General features: G+C 55.9%; 1 protein-coding gene across 1 annotated transcript in view; it reads right to left on the reverse strand.

Moving 5' to 3' along the window:
• Window positions 1–18,654, reverse strand: part of LOC144731604 (fibrillin-2-like) — a 129,568-nt gene that overhangs the window by 101,630 nt on the left and 9,284 nt on the right. The window contains exon 5 of the mRNA XM_078612782.1: window positions 17,014–17,109. Coding sequence (XP_078468908.1) covers window positions 17,014–17,109 — 96 coding nt within the window. The remainder of the gene's footprint in view (window positions 1–17,013; window positions 17,110–18,654) is intronic.

Genomic DNA, 18,654 nt, shown 5'->3' on the forward strand with positions numbered 1-18,654 from the left:
CATGCGCGACCGCTGAAGCTAGCGCGGGCCGCAGCCTCTCGCGTCCGCTTTGCTCGCTTTTGTGCACCAAGTTCTGCGGAGGGAGGGAAAGAGAGAGAGAGAGAGGAGTGCCCGACGGGAACAAAAGAAACAGTGTTTTTCTAGTTACTCTGTCGGGGCAGCGTGATGGACGGACGGACCCCAAAAAACCACCCTGCCCCCCAGCCTACACCAGCCTTTAAGCAACCACTACGCGAGTGGATGCATGTGTACCTGTGTGTGCGTGTGTGTGTGGGAGCGTGTTAAACTGAGCGGTTAGCGCACTCCGCGACGAACCTGGCGACCCGAGTTCGATTCCCGCTCACGGCCAAAATCAGTGACGATTATCTGTACCGGTCCTGGGCCTCCCCTAGGTCGACTCGGCCTCAATGAGTGCCTGGTGCGGTGAAAAACATCGCCACTGGGGAGACAAAGGCGGTCGAGCATGGTGCTGGCTACCCAGCCCCTCGTGTGCCGTTCTGGCATTGATAGGTGCTCGCTAACAGCACTTGCCCCAACAGTCTGTTGCAAGCTATACGGGGGATCTTTGCCTTTGTGTATATCGTGCAGAGCGGTGGCGCAATGGTTAGCGTAATGCGCCACGGACCCGGCCATCCGATTCCTCGCTCGCGGCCAACATCGGTGACAAATTTATGAACCGGTCCTGGGCCTCGCCTAAGTCGACTCAGTCTTAAAATGCGTACCTTGTGCGGTGTGCATTAAAACATGAACACTGCGGAGACAAAGGCGGCCAGGCGTGGCGCTGGCCACCCACCCCCCTCATGGGCCGTGCCGATTCATAGGTGCTCACTAACAGCACTTGCCCCAACAGTCTGTATAGGCACACACAAAGACAAGGATCTTGTCTTTGTGTGCGCCTATACACTCTGTGGAAGGTGGTGTTCAGCGCTGAAATGTCTTGCTTCTGCCACTACGGGCAGCAAGGCCTCCCCGCGAGATGGAAGTCTCAAGAGACCTCGCCACCGACACAAGTCCTAGAATCTCACCCAAATCCGGAAGGACACCGGTGAACAGTTGCAACAACGCAGACGTCTCCAACAAACACCTCACTCGTGGCCCAAACATCGCCCCTCTTGGCTTTCAACATTCCTCGGAGACGCTGGTGGAGCCATCAACCGCATCGGGACATCGTCAACGGGCCGATGACGGCCATGCAACCCAAACTCTGGACCATGTAGTCAACCCACCGTGGTCTACGCTCGTTCAACGGAGGAGGAAGAGCGAAGCTACACGAACTCTCTCCTGAAGCCCTCTCGTGGCCATCAGACCTCGCACTTATTGCCACACGCTAAAGTATAATTACACATTTCACGTCATAAGAAACCACGGCGCGATCTGACTCGTGGCAAGGACCCGGGCACTGCTACGTGCCCCTCCGTCTGCCTGAACGCAGACACGAGCCCAAAAGACAAGAGGAAATGTGAAGTAAAAGCACATCCGTGGATATTATCCGTGCAGTTACCACAGCAAAGATCGTGGCGGCCCGTTCGGGGCTCGCATATGAAATACGATGAGTTGTGCATTACAAAATCCGTCAAGGACGGTCATGGAATTTTAAAGAAAAACTATTTTGTACATCAAAGACACCTCCTCAGCAGATGGTAGACTCGAGCGAGGCCCCTTTGATGTGAGCCGGATTCCTTGAAGGCGACTCTAATCCCTGCCTTTTCTCCGCAGCACAAAAACCTCGCCTGTGCTATTTCCGTGCGGGGTGGGAACACGCAAGCAGGCCGCGATCTCCAGCCTGCCAGCGAGACGCCCCACTGCTGTGCCCCAGAGCTCGCCCTCTCGTCAGCACCCAGAGCGGCAGGCCGACGGCCCAGATTCAGAATTTGCACGTGCCGGTTTAGTTTTAATGATTTATTTTAATCATCACAATTTTTGGTAATATTTGTAAATTATTTTTATTTCACGTATTTTTTCACTACCAAGCGACACGTGGCGCAAGGGCGGTCCCCCCCAAGCCGAGAGGGCCGTTTTGGGTCTACGTCCTTGGTCTCCGGCGAACTCGACGCGCACACTGCCGCAGCAGATATTACAATTCATAGGAGATGGTTCCTCAGTCCGTGTTCGGCCACGTAATGGTCCGGCCCGACGTTGGCGTCCTGAAGACCCTCCACCACCCGACACGGCCAACCCGTTGAGATTCTCACGCGTGTTTGGTGTTTCGGCTTTTTAACGTGCCAATAGTCATTGTTTACCTCACACCGGCGAGTTCACAAACACCCAAACCGACAGTAGCAGCGATTTGGTTTCCGCGTTTTTGCTTCAATATTACGTCAAGCATCGGGACAATTGCCCAGGAAGTCAGAATCGAAACCCAGGAATCCCACTGCACTTTCGCTCTTCGGAAGGAACGCAGAAGAAACTCCCCTGTGCAACCACCGCCAATGGAGGTGTGGGCCAGACACGTTCGACGGGCCGTGGACACGATCCAAAAATATTTGAACGGGGCGGGACTGCAGGTCGAGCCACTTGGCGCACTCGCGAGCGCTCTTACTTTTAAAGCAACTCCGTCTAGCCCGCGGCAGGAGAAGGGCCCCCCCATCGGCGTCTGACGCGAGACGACCACCTGGTACCTGGCTGCAGGAGGCGATGCCGAGAGGCCCCGACGCTGACTAGGGCGGCCCACGTGGCGCTCCCTCCTCCCGCGCGTCACCGAACTCGACCGTCGGAAGCGACCGCCGAGCTTGCGGCAAATACAAATCCCCCGGCACCCAATTCAAGTGGCGGCAAGCGGTCGGTTCGAATTGGGCATGGAAAACGTGACCGGTGTCGCCACCGCCGATGAGGATGAGATTTACCCATTTTTAGTCGAGTCTGGGACACGGTCGTCGCCTCGCCCAGACGCGCGACGGACACTTCTCACGCCGCGTGTGGTGGCGCTCAGATGTTGGCTTTGCTTTTCAGGGAAATTCTCGCACGGGGCAGAATTTTTTTGTTGCGCGCAACTTTTCAGTTGCGTAGTTCAAATGTAGCTAACGTATGTGGTGTACACACGGTATATTCACCACAACGTTAAACATGTACACATGCACACAAAGACAAAAATCCCCCATATTGCCTCAACAGACTCTTGGGGCAAGTGCTGTCTAGGAAGCACCTATGAAGGCCTGCACAGCACTGGAGGGGCAGGTGGCCAGCACACATCACACCCTCATTTGAGGCCAAGTCGACCTAGGAGAGGCCCAGAGCCAATTCAGATAATCGTCACTGGTGTTGGTGGCCGTGAGCGGGAATCGAATTCCGGGTCGCCGGGTTCGCAGCGCAACGCGCTAACCGTAGCACCGCCGCTCCCCACACACACGCACACACGCCGCTGATTTGTACATAAATACATTTACAGCAACACACACGCCCGCACGCACGTGCAGGCGTACACACAGAGAAACCACATTCACAATAATATTTTCTTTTCTGAACCAGAAACTGCGGCTAAAATTAAAATACTTTCCCCAGGGTTTGCCACGAACATGATTTGAGGAAATTTTGTAAGCAGTTTTTTGTTGCATTCTCGACTTGGGCCCTTGGGACACTAAGGCTACTGGATGTCATTTAAAATTATTGCCATAAACTTTCCACAAACCTCCGGCGGTCGAATGTGTGCGTGCCTTGCGGAGTCCAAAAGCAAATCCAAGACGCCACTCGGTTAATTCCGGTGTGCATTCATGACGGATGGGCAAGGCCTATGAAAGCTCAACTAATAATCTCGTGATGCTGCTGTTGCTGCTGCGTTGTCAGCGGTGCACAGACAAAAAGAGTTGGAGCCTGAACTTCACACCCCGGGGCTCGATGGGTAACTATTCATCAGCCAATTCAATTAACTGTTCATCAAGGAAACATGTAATTACATGGAATTGTTTTAAAGCCGCGTGGCATAAAAGGGAGGTCTTCAACCCTGATTATTATTAACTCTATTTTAATTATCAGGGTGCCATGGTATACAGGCTCCGCTACAAAAACGATTTACTCAATCTCCCTGGCCTCTCTATTCATGTGCTACGAAGAGGGACCATTGTTCATAACGTCGCCTATTTGTTTTTCTTTTAAGGCCACACACACCAGTGTTATTAACGGACGCGTTCAGTTTTTGCGCACGCTAAGATGTCTCACGATTGAGTTTTTTTTAATTTGCAAGTTTTCCCATAACTAGCAAATGTTCACGAAACAGCCTTCTGGTGCACGTCTCCGCAGAGCTCACGTTCCAAAAATATTTAAGTAACGGCGCGGTCAGCCACGGCTGCCGACTCCGCGCAACGACAGCGCTCAACGAGCGCGCGCAGAAATAGATTCCCTGCGTCAAAATAAATAAAGATTTCGTCTTGAGTCAAACACGTGGGCGGGGGTGTTTCCATTTAAAGGACACGATTATTATTTTTAACAAAACTTGTTTTAAAATGTCCCGTATTAGTTCGTGCTTCGTAATGGAATTCCCCCGGAATCCCTCGGAACACAAAGTGGGGCGGCTAATTACAGCGCGCGCCGAGCCCGGGGGCCGGCTCGAGATGCCGCGCGGCGCGAGCGCTGAACAGAGCCGCACGGGCCGACGCGTGAAGCGGCACCGGGCAGGGGGCTCACGGCGCACCAGCTGCCTCCACGTGTAATCAATATCCATGCCCCCGGGGTTAACGATCCCCGACATGCTGGCAGTTTAATTGGTCCTCGGGACTGGCCGGGGGCGTCTCAAACTCGGCGCTTAAAGGGAGGGAGGCAGGGAGGGAAGCAGGGAGGGAGCGAGGGAGGGAGGCAGAGAGGGAGGGAGCGAGGGAGGGAGCGAGGGAGGGAGGTGGCGTGGGGGTCAGACCCTGGGAGGTTATTTCCCCCGTGTCCCTCGGCATCAAAACCAAAAGTCGACCTCTGCCGACGGTGGGCCGTGCTATCGAGGAGCTGCGGTGCGTAACGAAGACGGGTGGTGAGGGGGCAACATGGGGGGGGGGGGGTATGTGGGGGGCGGTGGCACGGTAAGAGAGGTCAGGGTCTCACGCGCCCCCAGGACAAAGGTGGGTAATTGCGAGCATGTGCGAGGCCTGGTAACGGCTGATGCGAGGCGGCTCGCAGGTGTGAGCGGGACACCTCCAGTGGCAGTTGGACCTCCCACTCTGAGTTCATCGTTGATGTCGGGGTTACGGCAGGGGGGGGGGGGGTTGCCACGCTGGTAAAATAATGAAGTTGTCCCGCTACTTCTGTTTGAAATCCTCCGAGTGTGAGGGAGTGGTGCTGTTAAGAGCACAGGTCGTGACCCCGGGAGCTGCCAGGGTTGACAGGGAGTATAAAAAAATCAGAGCGATTTTCTGCTCGAATACGCGTTCGTGCCTCAACGCACATTCATCTCCTGTTGTGTTGCCCCCTAGTCGGTGGTGGAAATTCCACGTTCCCATGGCGGGACAGGTGTATGTAAGACTCGCCGCAAACATCAGAGCGTGAATGGTAAACTGAACTCAGGCGGCCGGCTCCGTAGTGCGGCATGCTAATCGCAGCGCCGTCGCGTGACCCCGGGAGCTGCCAGGGTTGACAGGGAGTATAAAAAAATCAGAGCGATTTTCTGCTCGAATACGCGTTCGTGCCTCAACGCACATTCATCTCCTGTTGTGTTGCCCCCTAGTCGGTGGTGGAAATTCCACGTTCCCATGGCGGGACAGGTGTATGTAAGACTCGCCGCAAACATCAGAGCGTGAATGGTAAACTGAACTCAGGCGGCCGGCTCCGTAGTGCGGCATGCTAATCGCAGCGCCGTCGCTGGGCGACGGTACATTTCTCAGCTCAGAAAAGCGAGTAAATAAGAAAATGTAAGATGGAAAACTAAATTCTAAATTTTTTAAACATAAGGAAAAAAAACGTTTAATAAAATGCGATGGAACGATCAGGACACTAAAACTAAATCTTCTGATACGGTCGTATTTCACGCCAATATATCGTAAGCGATCGCACAGTGGCCAGTCGCATCAAACACCTCAAGTGATAAACCTCTCCGACTTCAACGTGAGATCCGAGAACGTTGCCCTCAAGTCGCACGGGCACACGCTCGCACGGCGACAGTACGAGAGCAACACGCAGTCCGCTGTGCGCTCACGGACGCGTTCAGCGCAAAGAGCAACGCACAGACAAAGATCCCCCGCCGCGTAGCCTTAACACACTGTATGGGCAAGTGTTGTTAGCTGGTAGCACCTATGAAGGCCGGCGCAGCACACGAGGGGGTGGGTGGCCAACGTCACGCCCGGCTGCCTTTGTCTCCCCAATGCTGATGTTTTACACACCGCACCAGGTACTCATTTTCAACCTGGAGAGGCACCATGACCGGTTCAGATGCTCGCCACTCACTTTGGTCGTGAGCGGGAATCAAACTCGGGCTCGGGTCGCCAGACAAAGATCCCCCGTAGAGCCTAAACAGACCGCTGGGGAAAGTTTTGTTAGCGAGTTACACCTATGAAGGCAACGCACGCGCGTGCACACACGCGCGCGCACGCGTGCACACACACGCATGCACACACACGCGCGCAGGTAGCGAACACCCCCCCCCCCACTTCCACTGCGAGCGTCTGAGCCACATTCCTCCGACCTGGGCTCCCAGGGGAGCGGCCACACAGAGAACCCGGCCTGTGCCAAATGAAATGTCTGTTTTTACTGCAGACTCACAGCCACTAATTGCTAATTGCCACCAAGGTTTCAGCTCCTCGCACCCCCCCCCCCGCCCGCCCCCCCCAACAAACCCCATCCCCCCCCCCGTTTAATTTCCTTTCCTAGATTTTGTTTCCAATAAGTTCTCTTTGTCCCGGTGCAATTTCGCCGTTTCCCCCGCACAGACGGCGCGCTGGAGCCCCTGCGTGCGCGGCCCACGGCCCGGGTCCGTCCCGTGGTCATCGCCACGGTGGCGAGATGCTAGCCACCTCGCCTCGCACATAAGAGGTCGTGGGTTCGGTCCCGACCCTCACCCCTGCTGTATATTTGGAGTGTGCGTGTCTCGCTCTGCCCGTGGCCGCGTGGAGTATGTGGCTGCCGTACGTTTCCACGTGACAAGCCGCTTCGTTGAGCTATCATTTGTGCTGGGCAGGTTCCATCTGACAAAGAGGCACACAGCTCAGTGCGCCTAGCCTGGTCACATAAAAAGTAGCAAAAAAATAAGTTTCGTTATAATCGATCGATCGATGCGGCTCTGCGGCACCAACCAGCAGATCCCTCGCAGCGCCGCCTCTCCGCATTCAATCGATACAGAACCTCTACCGCCGGTTGCGCGACCCACGGGCCACGCGCGTGCGGGGTGGGGGGGGACCATTACAGCGGCGTCGTTTCAAGACGAACTAAACCGCTTTCGACGCGAGGTGTTCTCGCCTTGAAACAACGCCGCTGAGCTGTTGGTCTTTGTTCACGGGCGAGGAGCCGCCCCGCCCCGTGTTGCCGGGGGGGGCGGGGGGTCCCCAGGGGAACCGCGCCTGCTGCTGCTGCTGCCTGGGACACAAACGGACGGAGCGAGGCCTCGAGCCAGAGCTGAGCAGCGGTGTCGTCTGAGACGACTACTCGAGACAAAGCAGAGGGGGGGTGGGGGGGTGCAAAGTGAGGTAAGGTGCAGAGAGGTGGAGAGCGGGAGTGGGGTGGAGCGAGGTGGAGCGAGGTGGAGCAAGGGAGCGAGGCGGGGAGGGGGGAGCGCTGCTAATAGCAAGCACGGTGATTATGTTTGAATGGAAGCTCTGGGGAGTCCTGTCATTCAACACGGGTAAAACAAAGCAGCCAACTCCGCCAGACTGACTCACGCTAACGCACACACACACGCGCGTTTATAACTCGCCTACATACGCACACACATAGTTAAATAACTTAAATCCTCCATACACACAGACATTAAAATTTAATACGCGCCTACATAAGCCACACAAAGACAAATATCCCCCGTATAGCCTTAACAGACTGTAGGGGCAAGTGCTTTTAGCGAGCACCTATGAAGGCCAGCACGGCACACGAGGGGGTGGGTGGCCACGATCACGCCCGGCCGCCTTTGTCTCCCCAGTGGCGATGTTTACACACCACACCAGGTACTCATTTGAGGCTGAGTCGCCCTAGGGGAGGCCCGGGACCGGTTCAGATAATCGTCACCGGTGTTGGCCGTGAGCGGGAATCGAACTCGGGTCGCCGGTTTCGTAGCACAGCGCTAACCACTACACTACCACCCATACAAGCACTCACACACACACACAGCCTGGGTTCGAATCCAGGTAAAAGCCAACCTCTGATCGATCCAGACCCTCCAGACCGCTGGTGAACAAGATTGACCAACGCGGACGTCCAGAATAGACGCCTCGCGCGAGACCCAAACATCGCACCTCCTGGGTTTTACAATCCTCCTCGAAGACGCCGCTGGGGCAACCATCAGTGGCAACATCAACAACAGCAACAAACCGATGCACACACCTCCTTCACGAATGGAGAATGAAAGACACGAGGCACGGGAGTGCGACTGTGGCCATGCATCCCACAACTCTGGAGCACACAGTCAGCCCAACGGAGGGGGGACGTCAGAACGACACCAACTCTTATTCTTGGTTCTTTCGGTAAAGTCACGTAGAAGGGAAATAATAAAAATAAAACAATTAAATTTTCACTACGTTTCGGCCACAACGCAAGCAGCCAACCTTAGTTTGTCACCTGAGGACGGCTGCTTGCGTTGTGGCCGAAACGTCGTGAGAATTTTATTTTATATTTTATTTTTATTATTTGATTATTTCCCTTCTACGTGACTTTACCGAAAGAACCAAGAATATGAATCCCTGCAGTCACAAAAGTTTAAATCGAGACACCAAATCTCTCTGCCGAGGCCCTCTCGGCACGACCGGCAGACCACCACGTTGGCACTGCTGCCAAACTCAAGCGCAGGCCCCCGAACTGGGCTCTCGGGCGGAGCGAATCGGTGGACTCAACTCAGACGACAAAACGAGCGCTCAAAAAAATCCCCCGTCACATCAGGCGCGGCATTTCACCTCATTTAAGCGGCACTCCTGGCTCTCATCGTGAACAATTCGCTTTTGTCGCTGTGCAACAAAAACTTGCGTGGATTGCAGAGGTCGCCTGCCAAGGGACCTCAGAATCCGTGCCGGATTAAGCTCGTGCGGGGCCTGTAGCAAATTTTATGAAGGGGCCTTAAATTCTAGATTTGAAGTTTTCGTAACTGCAAGGATCCATACTCTTTGGTTCTTTCGGTAAAGTCAGGTAGGTGAAAATAAAAACAATAATAATACAATTAATAAAATAATAAAAATAAAAATGCAAGTAACTAAATTAAATCCAGACGTTTCTGAAGCAGCACAAGCCTCCGTCATCAGTTAGGAGACAGCCACAGCAAGAAACAATTTGCTGGAGTGGACAAGAGCTGCTCGTAACAAGATATTATATAAGGCAAGAGGGGGGGGGGGGGGGAGGAGCCAGGGGGGCGGGAGGTGTGGAGGGGGGGTGGGGTTGAGTGCCACCAACCAGTCACCAAAGGTCGATGAGAACAATTTTTAAAAACATGTAAACATTAAAACACACATTTGTAAGTTGCATCGTAAAGTAATTGTATTTTTTCATTTGCTATGCAGCCAGATAATACGACAAATCCCTAACCTTAAACACCCAGTCGTTCATAAAAGTTGAAGGCAGTATAGTACTATGGTAATAGAGCAAGTGCAGAATCACTGAACCGGAATTGATAGCCTGAAAGCGTTTAGCACGGGGCCCTTGAAAGTGCGGCGCCCGTAGCTACATTTGTAGCGACTTCTGCTACGATGATCATCCGTCGCTGCTCACAAGTAGCTCTGCGATGTCTCCTTCCGCAGGCCGTCCCTCCTCTCGTCGCACGTGAGGCGCCATGCACTGCCCTGCGCGCCCACGTGACCCGCCCACGTGTCATCGTTATCATCATTGTCATCGTTGCCCACATGACGCGCCCACGTGACGCGCGGTGGCGAGAACGGAAGTGGGAAAAGGGCGGGAAAAATGAGTTGGCCACCTACCTCAGAATGAGACGGGGACACTGCCGGCGATCAGCAGCGGGCTCGCCGCGACTTCCCCCCGCACTGGGGCTTTTCGTTTTGTCCCCAACGCGCAAGGGAGACCGACCACCTCCGATCACCACAGCCGGCTGACCGTGCGCACAGGGGGCGCGTGGCTTCGTCTTCGAAGTGACCTGGGAAGCTTCCACGTCGCACCGTGGCGGGGTCTCGAACTCAGATTCGGGACCACGTGGGCTCGCTCCTCGCCACCAGAGGGGAGGCCCCACACTCAGCCTGGAGCTGCTCACGGATCATCGTCGTTGTCATCGTCATCATCATCGTTGTCATCATTGTCATCGTTGTCATCATTGTCATCGTCATCATCGTCGTCATTATCGCCCTCGATGATGATGATGTGGACATGAAGCCTATCCAGGAGGCCTGGCCAGGGACGATGGATCGCAGAGGCACCTGGAGGGACATTCGTAACGGTGACCCTATTGATGGTTTTGAGGCTACTACGATGTTATTCTTGTTGTTGTTTATGTAACAGATTCACAACCAAACAGTGCCGCCGCCGCCCATGCAGGCGTCCCACACAGCAGCACCTGCTGCTGCAGGCGACCAGCACCGCCGCTCACACCTCACGTACCGCCCGGCACGGCCCAGGCCTGACCCTGGCACGGCACGGGCCTGACCCGCCCAGCCTGGCACGGCACGGCTCGGTCGTTGCCACGCCATCCGCCAACTCCATCCATAGCCCGGAGCATTTCGACACCACTTCTAATGAGCCAATTAGCGAGCAGAGCTGCTAAACGGTGCTATTACCATATCGGTGTAGTTGATTTAGTATCGTCATTGTTTCATCCCTTTGCCGTGGCATGCCTCCGGTGTATGTTGAGCATGAATGATCGTGTCATATTTACTTGGGAGGAGATCCAGAGACGAAAATATGTTTCTAAATCATAACCCACATCCGCGCACCCCTCGACAGACGCACGGGCGGAGTGGGAGACGCAAACGTTTGGTTAAACAACCCCCACCCCCTTCGTGACCGTCAAACATTAACCATGCCCCCCCTTCCCCCCAGTCTAAAGAGACTCCTGGTTTCCCACCGGCCGTGGCGGTGGCTGGACGGGCGAAGGAGCGGCACAGTCCGCCGCCGGCTGGGGGGTCCGACCGCTGCTTCGTACGGCACGAGGAGGACTCCACCGTACCCGCGTCGAGCCGGAGACGGAACCCACAGAATCTAACTGAGGACGCCACGGTGGCTAGGAGATGTTAACGGCCTCGCCTGGTATGCTGGAGGTCGTGGGTTCGATCCCGACCCTGACGCCTGCTGCTGCTGTATATTTGGTGTTTGCGTGTCTCTCTCCCCGTGGTCGCGTGGTTTTTTCTCCGGGCCCTCCGGTTTTCCCCTCCACATTTAGAAACACGCGTTTCGACTATTTGGCTGCTATACCTTTCCACGTGGTAAGCCACTTAGTTGAGCTATGATTTGTGGCCAGGTCACTTCTAAAGAGATCTATATAGCTCAGTGGGCCTCAGCTGATAAAAAAAAAAAAAAATATTTTTTCTTTTTTTTTTTGTTGGGCTCAAGAGAGACGGAGAGGTGAGGAGGAAAGCAGAGAAGATTCATACATCGGCAACCTTCGCTTCTCGTACATCGAGAGCCGACGGGTGACTAGGGGGGGAAATCCCCCCCTCTTCAGCGCAGGCCCAGCCACCAGCAGCGGCGGCGGCGTGAGAGGGAAATTGCAGAGCTGCACCTTTAACCGCGTGGTAGTGGTGGTGGTCTCGGCTACGCTGCACGTGGCTGTCTGTCATAATCCAGCGCTGTGGATGGCAGCAGTGAGGGTTTTTTTTCTTCTTCTGCATCGGTCGCGCGAGGGGTTCTTCGCTGGCTGCTGGTTGGGCAGCAGCAGCAGCGGCAGCAGCGGCGGCAGCGGCGGCAGCGGTAGCAGCGGCGGCAGCTGCGGCGGCGGCAGCGGCGGCAGCGGCGGCAGCGGCGGCAGCGGCGGCAGCGGCGGCAGCAGCGGCAGCAGCAGCGGCAGCAGCAGCGGCAGCAGCAGCGTCGTTTTCCTCTGCGCTGAGCTGCAGGCGCTGCTGGCGGCGTGGGACATGAGGGCGGGTTGACACACTCGCGCCCAAGTGCCGCAAAAAAGCGGCTCCAGAAATCGGCGTCGTCTCTGTCGACGGGGAAAAGTCGACCCGGGGAGGGGGGGGGGGCGGGGGGCGCCTTGCGTCGTCCCCTGTTGACACAAGCGCCGAGGGGGTCGGCGGGCCAGGGGAAGGCGGCGCAGCGAATATGCGAACCACACCTGTTCACTCTGTACGGGATAGAGCGTTGCCCCCTCGCACGCGCCGGAGGAATTTGATGAAGGGTTCTCGCCCGCCCGGCTGCTGCCCTTGCCGCTCGCCTGTGGTGCCTCCTCGTGCCTGCGAGTCTCTCGCTCTCTCTTCTCGAGCGAGAGATCACTGTGCGGCAGCGGCGATGGCGACGCGTCACAACGTGAAGTTCACGTTAAGCATTGTTTACCTCTGTTACAAAAGATTACCCGCCATGCAAAACACGTCAGCTCCGTGCGCACTGCCAAAGCGCGACGAGGGGTCGTCGCTGTCGTACTTTAATCTGGGCCAAAACAACCCCAGAAGGAAAAAGATCGTGATGGCAAACGACCTTGAACTTTGCAAAGGCAATCATTTTCATCTCGCAATACTCCAAACAACGACCCTAATTGTACTAAACAATAACAAGATTTAATTTACGTCCAACGCAGAGAAACGAACGCTGCCTAGATTGTTTTAAACACAGGATGCCGCCAATTATTGGGGTTTTGTTAAACTTTGGGGTTTGACCTCAAGTATACCCGACGATCAGCAAAGCTGGCTCAACCCATCCTCCCTGCAGCGGGGTGGGTCGATAAAATCGATTCCACTTTGTCTACAAGTCACCGGCGGCTGTCCAGGAGATTGAGGCTCGTCCCCGCCGCAGAGCAATGCGGAATTTCCACCACTGGCAGGAGATGAGCGCCAATGCCTCAGTGCGGCTTGTTTTTTAGTAACAAATCCCTCCTGACTAGACGCCCGCCTCCTGCGAACGCGACCACGGCGGACTTGATCCGAGGGCGACGTGCGGCAGCGGCGACTGTGCGCTGTGTCACTCCCTGTGCAAAGCCTCGCCTGGCGCGCGGCCGTGAGCTTACAGCGCAGTCAGTTTGAGAAGTCGCGGATGTGTGGGGAGGGGGGGGCATGGTGGCAAACCCACCCGACTGAGATGGGCACATCTATCAATGTCTCTTTTCAAGCTTAAGTAAGCCATGTGAGCTCCGTACACACAAAGACAAACACCCCCCATATAGCCTTTAACAGACTTGGGGCAAGTGCTGTTAGCGAGCACCCCCTCGTGACCAGCACGAAACACGAAGGGGTGGGTGGCCACGCCCGGCCGCCTTTGTCTCCCTAGTGGCGATGTGTACACACCGCACCAGGTACTCGCGTGAGGCTGAGTCGACCTAGGGGAAGCCCAGGACCGATTCAGTTATCTGAGGGAATCAAACTGGGGTCGCCAGGTTTGTGCCGCAGCGCTCCCCACGTACACGCTCGCTCGTATGCACGCACCGTTCGCTTTAAAGCCGTCTGGTTTTCGAGCGCTTTTTAAACAACTTTGGCCTACATTCTCAAGTGAGACATCCAGAAGTTTTTGGCATCTGCTCGCAGTTTTTTTCCCGCTCTTCGTTGTCTGATGCTTGCGAGGTACATTGTTACCTCATGCCAAGACAGTAAATCTTATGGCGCTGGTCGTTCTCGCAAAGAACGACTCGGCAATGAACACATCTTTTCATTTAATAAAGTAAAACCTATAACCCTCACAAAATACAAGCACCTTTTAAGCGTGTGTTTTTCTTATTTTGTTATATGGCTTGCCGTTCGATGGGCCAAAAGGAAAAGTAAGAAAAAAAAATACCGTGGAGGATTTCATTTCGTTTTTTTGGTTTGGTACACCGGGAAGAAGTTTATCAGAGTTGTAAAATTAATGCCGACATTTCCCTCGGAGCATTGCCGGAGCCGCTCACAGCGGCGAGCGCGCCACAGAGACGCTCTTGGAGCGGGTGCAGTAAATTATCCATTGGACCTCTTGGGAATTGTCTTTATCTGCGGGCTGGGGAGCAGCGGGGGGGGGGAGGTGGGTGGTGGGGGCGGGAAGGAGGTTGTCAGGGCCCCTCGGGGGCACTGACTTTTAGCTCGCGAGGGTCAAGGGACCGGGCGAGGCGGGGGAGGGGTAGGAAGAGGCTGCTTGCGTGAGAGGAGTGGTCAATCTCTCTCTCTTGTCTCCACGTCTGGAGAATGGAACAGACAGAATCCGTTGCTGGGTGTTGGAGATTCGTGGCGGTCGGTGCCGCTGGCACGCGGAGCCAGCGGCGTCGCCCCAACCTGGCTCCAGCCACAGGATGGTGCAGTGCGGTGCAGGAATGTGCGCTGCAGGAATGTGCAGTGCGGTGCATGGGCAGTGTGGTGCAGTTTGGTGCAGTGCGGTACAGTGTGGTGTAGTGCAGTGCATGGGCAATGCAGGACGGCGTGGCTCGAGCGTGGCGCGGTGCGAGCTCGCTCCGCGCACACGGGACGACACGCGACACGGCCATGAACGTCTCTCGCGTCACGACCGGCGCGGTGCCGCACGCCGTTGGGGGCGGACCGACCTAGCGGCCCCCCTCGCCACGTGTGGAGGACGCCCGCTCTGCGCCGCGGCGGCGGCTCACTCCGCCGCTCTGCGCTTCGCTCCGCCGCTCTGCGCATTGCCGTTAGCGAGCGGTGGATCACGCAAGGCCCCCCAGGCGGAGTCACTTCGGCGACGATGAATGTGCGATGTCACGGAGGCCGACCCCGTGACCTCCCGCCAGAGCCACCCCTGCTGCTGACCCTGTAACCGTAGCCCGCAATCCCGCCAGGGAGGTGAGCAACTTCTCTCGGAGCGGGAGACAGGAAGGCGGAGGGCACTGTGGAAAAAAGTTGGGGCTCCGAGCGTTTGGCGGCTAATGCCTCCTCGTTGCAGAGTTTAGATGAGGCCTTTACGAGTCTACAAACAGCGTTTGTGCCTTCCCATAAAATTACTCCGACCCCATCACCAGAGGAATACTCTCCGAGCGCGACGCTTTATGGAACAGAGGCGTCGACGCTCACACACCGGTTACCGAACGAATACATTATAAGGTCGCACTCATTACACACAAAGTGCTTGCCAAAAAATAACCACAATACCTCGCTGATCTCGTCAAGGAGCATAAACTATCACACAAACTACGGTCATCTTCGCAGCGACTTTTGGCTAACCATCGAACAAAGACGGTCACCGCGTCGCACTCTTTCAGATACGCTTCTGCGGCCGTCTGGAACGCTCTTCCGCTATTAGGAAGCCACTGGAGCTATGCACTTTTAAATCATCATCTAGATTGAAAACTAATTTCTACTTTTTTGTATTTAGTTTGTTGTCCTTCCCCCGCATCTCCGATCAGCGTGGTTGGCTACGTACGGTGGGAAAGAAGTTCAACAACCTCCAAGAGAGTAGGCGGGGGGGGGGGCGCAGGGAGGGATGTAGGGCGATAAAGAAACGCGAGAGAGGACGAAGAAACAAGATGGGCAAGAGGGGCGACGTGAGAGGAAAAGTTTGGCTCGGCACCATGAAGAGGGGGGGGGGGGTCGGGTGATGGGGGCGAGGCGGGGGGCAGGGAGGGGGGCAGAGGAGGAGGCGGGGGAATGCGCGCAAACAAAAAGAAACAGAGAAAATCCCCCCCTCCCCCGAAGAGCGGCCTTCCTCGGAGGACTTAAGCGGACGGCGCGGTGTCAGGGGATGAATGAAATCTCCGCGTGCCCTCGCCCGCCCGCCCGCTCGCGTGCCCAGTGCGGAGGCCGGGGTGCCGGTCACGCCCCGTGTCTGTGGACGGCTTGGAGCGGCGTCTCCTCTGTCTCCGTGTGTCCCGTGTGTTAAAGCCACGCCGCCTCTGTTTGGCGTGCTGTTGTGAAAATGTCCCCACGGACAATTTACACGATTGTATTTGCAAAAATTGCATGAGGATTTGTATTGTTTTCCTATTATTTGCGTAAACGTGCGCTACGGATATTTAATAGCAGAGAATGTCGGTTTGGCCGCGCCTCAGTCCAGGTTTGGGGCCTCCCTGTCGATTCAACCGTTGTGTCTGACGCGTCAAATTCTACGAAGCACCAAGAAGCCAATGACTGGAGCCCCGGGGCCAATTCTGGCACTGCTACATTCCACACAGCGGGCCAGAGCAGAAATCTGCACTACCTGATGAAGCAAAAATCTCGCAGAACCGATTAATTTATACGGCTCATGAGAGTGAATTACCTGCTCACCCCCCACTCATTTCAGACAGAGGATGCATAATTCACTGATATTGGCCATACGAAGAAATAGCAACCGCTAGAGTGAGGCCACCTCAGGTGGTACCGATGAGTGAAATATCGGCGTCTGGGCTTGTGGAGGACCTGATCCGGCATGGACGTCTGGGCCTATTTCCGGCGCATAGCTCAGGCACTCTGCCCAAGGGGAGGCCCCACGCTCACCCTGGTGCTGCTCACAGATCATCATCAGCACCATCATCACCATCACGCTCGATGATGATGAGAACATGAAGCCTTTCCAGGAGGCCTGGCCAGGAACATCGGATCGCGGCAACACCTGGAGGAACTTTCGGAACGGCCCAGTGATAGCGCAGCGACCGCTAACCATGCAGCGTGTGGACGAACCCTTCCCTGGTTGAGATAAATACATCTCTCCCGAGCGCCGCCGCTTCGCTCCCCGCGGGCGCCGGGGTGCACGCAGGACGCCCGCGACCGACGCGCGGAGACGACGGGCACGCCGAGTCCCCCAACGGTTGCCGTCATCGTCGTCGTCGTCGCCGTCGCGTCCTTTGTTCAGCCGCAAGATGAAACAAAAACCACCGAGACGCGGCGTGGGGCGAGCGACGGTGCCCGGGGAGGGCACGCGGTGGGCACTCACCTCGCTCGCACTGCGCCCCCGTGTAGCCGTAGACGCAAGCGCAGCGGCTCGGCCCGATGCAGCGCCCGCCGTTTTGACAGCCGTTGTCGCACACCGCTGCAAAGACAAAGATCCCGCGTGGAACCTTAAAAAGTGCGCGATGCGGTGACCATCTCTGTTCCTTGGCAAACAGCCAAAAGCCGCTGCTGCTGCTGCTGCAAGGATGACGAATCAACCCGACTCAACTCTCCTATTTGATTTGAAAGCCCCGCGCCTCATGCGAGTGAGTGTGCGTGAGTGCGTGCGTGCGCCACGTGTGAGAGCATGCGTGAGTGTGTGTGTGAATGTGTGTGTGCGTGAGTGTGTGTGTGTGCGTGAGTGTGTGCGTGAGTGTGTGTGTGAATGTGTGTGTGCGTGAGTGAGTGTGTGTGTGTGCGTGAGTGTGTGCGTGAGTGTGTGTGTGCGTGAGTGAGTGTGTGCGTGAGTGTGTGTGTGCGTGAGTGAGTGTGTGCGTGAGTGTGTGTGTGCGTGAGTGAGTGTGTGCGTGAGTGTGTGTGTGCGTGAGTGTGTGTGTGCGTGAGTGAATGTGCGTGAGTGTGTGTGTGCGTGAGTGTGTGTGTGCGTGAGTGTGTGTGTGCGTGAGTGTGCGCGAGCGTCAGTGTGCGAGCGTGAGTGTGTGTGTGCGTGAGTGTGTGTGTGTGCGTGAGTGTGTGCGTGCGTAAGTGAATGTGCGTGAGTGTGTGTGTGCGTGAGTGTGTGTGTGCGTGAGTGTGTGTGTGCGTGAGTGTGCGCGAGCGTCAGTGTGCGAGCGTGAGTGTGTGTGTGCGTGAGTGTGTGTGTGTGCGTGAGTGTGTGCGTGCGTGAGTGAATGTGCGTGAGTGAGTGTGTGCGTGAGTGTGTGTGTGCGTGAGTGTGTGTGTGCGTGAGTGTGCGCGAGCGTCAGTGTGCGAGCGTGAGTGTGTGTGTGCGTGAGTGTGTGTGTGTGCGAGCGTGTGTGAGTGTTTGTGTGCGAGGGTGCACCACATGCAAGTGTGCGTGAGTGCGTGCGTGCACCACGTGCGAGAGCATGTGTGAGTGTGTGTGTGCGTGAGTGAGTGTGCGCGTGAGTGTGTGTGTGCGTGAGTGTGTGCGTGCGTGAGTGAATGTGTGTGTGTGCGTGAGTGAGTGCGTGTGTGTGAGCGTGTGTGAGTGTATGTGCATGAGTGTGTGTGAGCGTGTGTGAGTATGTGTGTGCGTGAGTGTGTGCGAGTGTGTGTGTGAGGGTGTGTGTGCGTGAGTGTGTGTGTGAGTGTGTGTGCGTGTGTGAGCGTGTCTGAGTGTGTGTGTGAGTGTGTGTGTGCGTGAGTGTGTGTGTGAGTGAGTGTGTGTGTGTGAGCGTGTGTGAGTGTGTGTGTGGGTATGTGTGTGCGTGAGTGTGTGTGTGAGTGAGTGTGTATGCGTGAATGAGTGTGTGTGTGTGTGCGTGAGTGTGTGTGCGTGAGTGTGAGTGTGTGTGCGTGAGTGTGTGTGTGCGTGAGTCGTTGTGTGTGCGTGAGTGTGTGTGTGCGTGAGTTGTTGTGTGTGCGTGAGTCGTTGTGTGTGAATGAATGAGTGGGTGCGTGAGTGTGTGTGCGTGAGTCGTTGTGCGTGAGTGAGTGTGTGTGTTCGTGAGTCGTTGTGCGT

This window comes from Lampetra planeri, chromosome 39 (genome assembly GCF_965212315.1).
Source record: "Lampetra planeri chromosome 39, kcLamPlan1.2.h2, whole genome shotgun sequence".
In the NCBI taxonomy this organism is placed as follows: domain Eukaryota; kingdom Metazoa; phylum Chordata; class Hyperoartia; order Petromyzontiformes; family Petromyzontidae; genus Lampetra; species Lampetra planeri.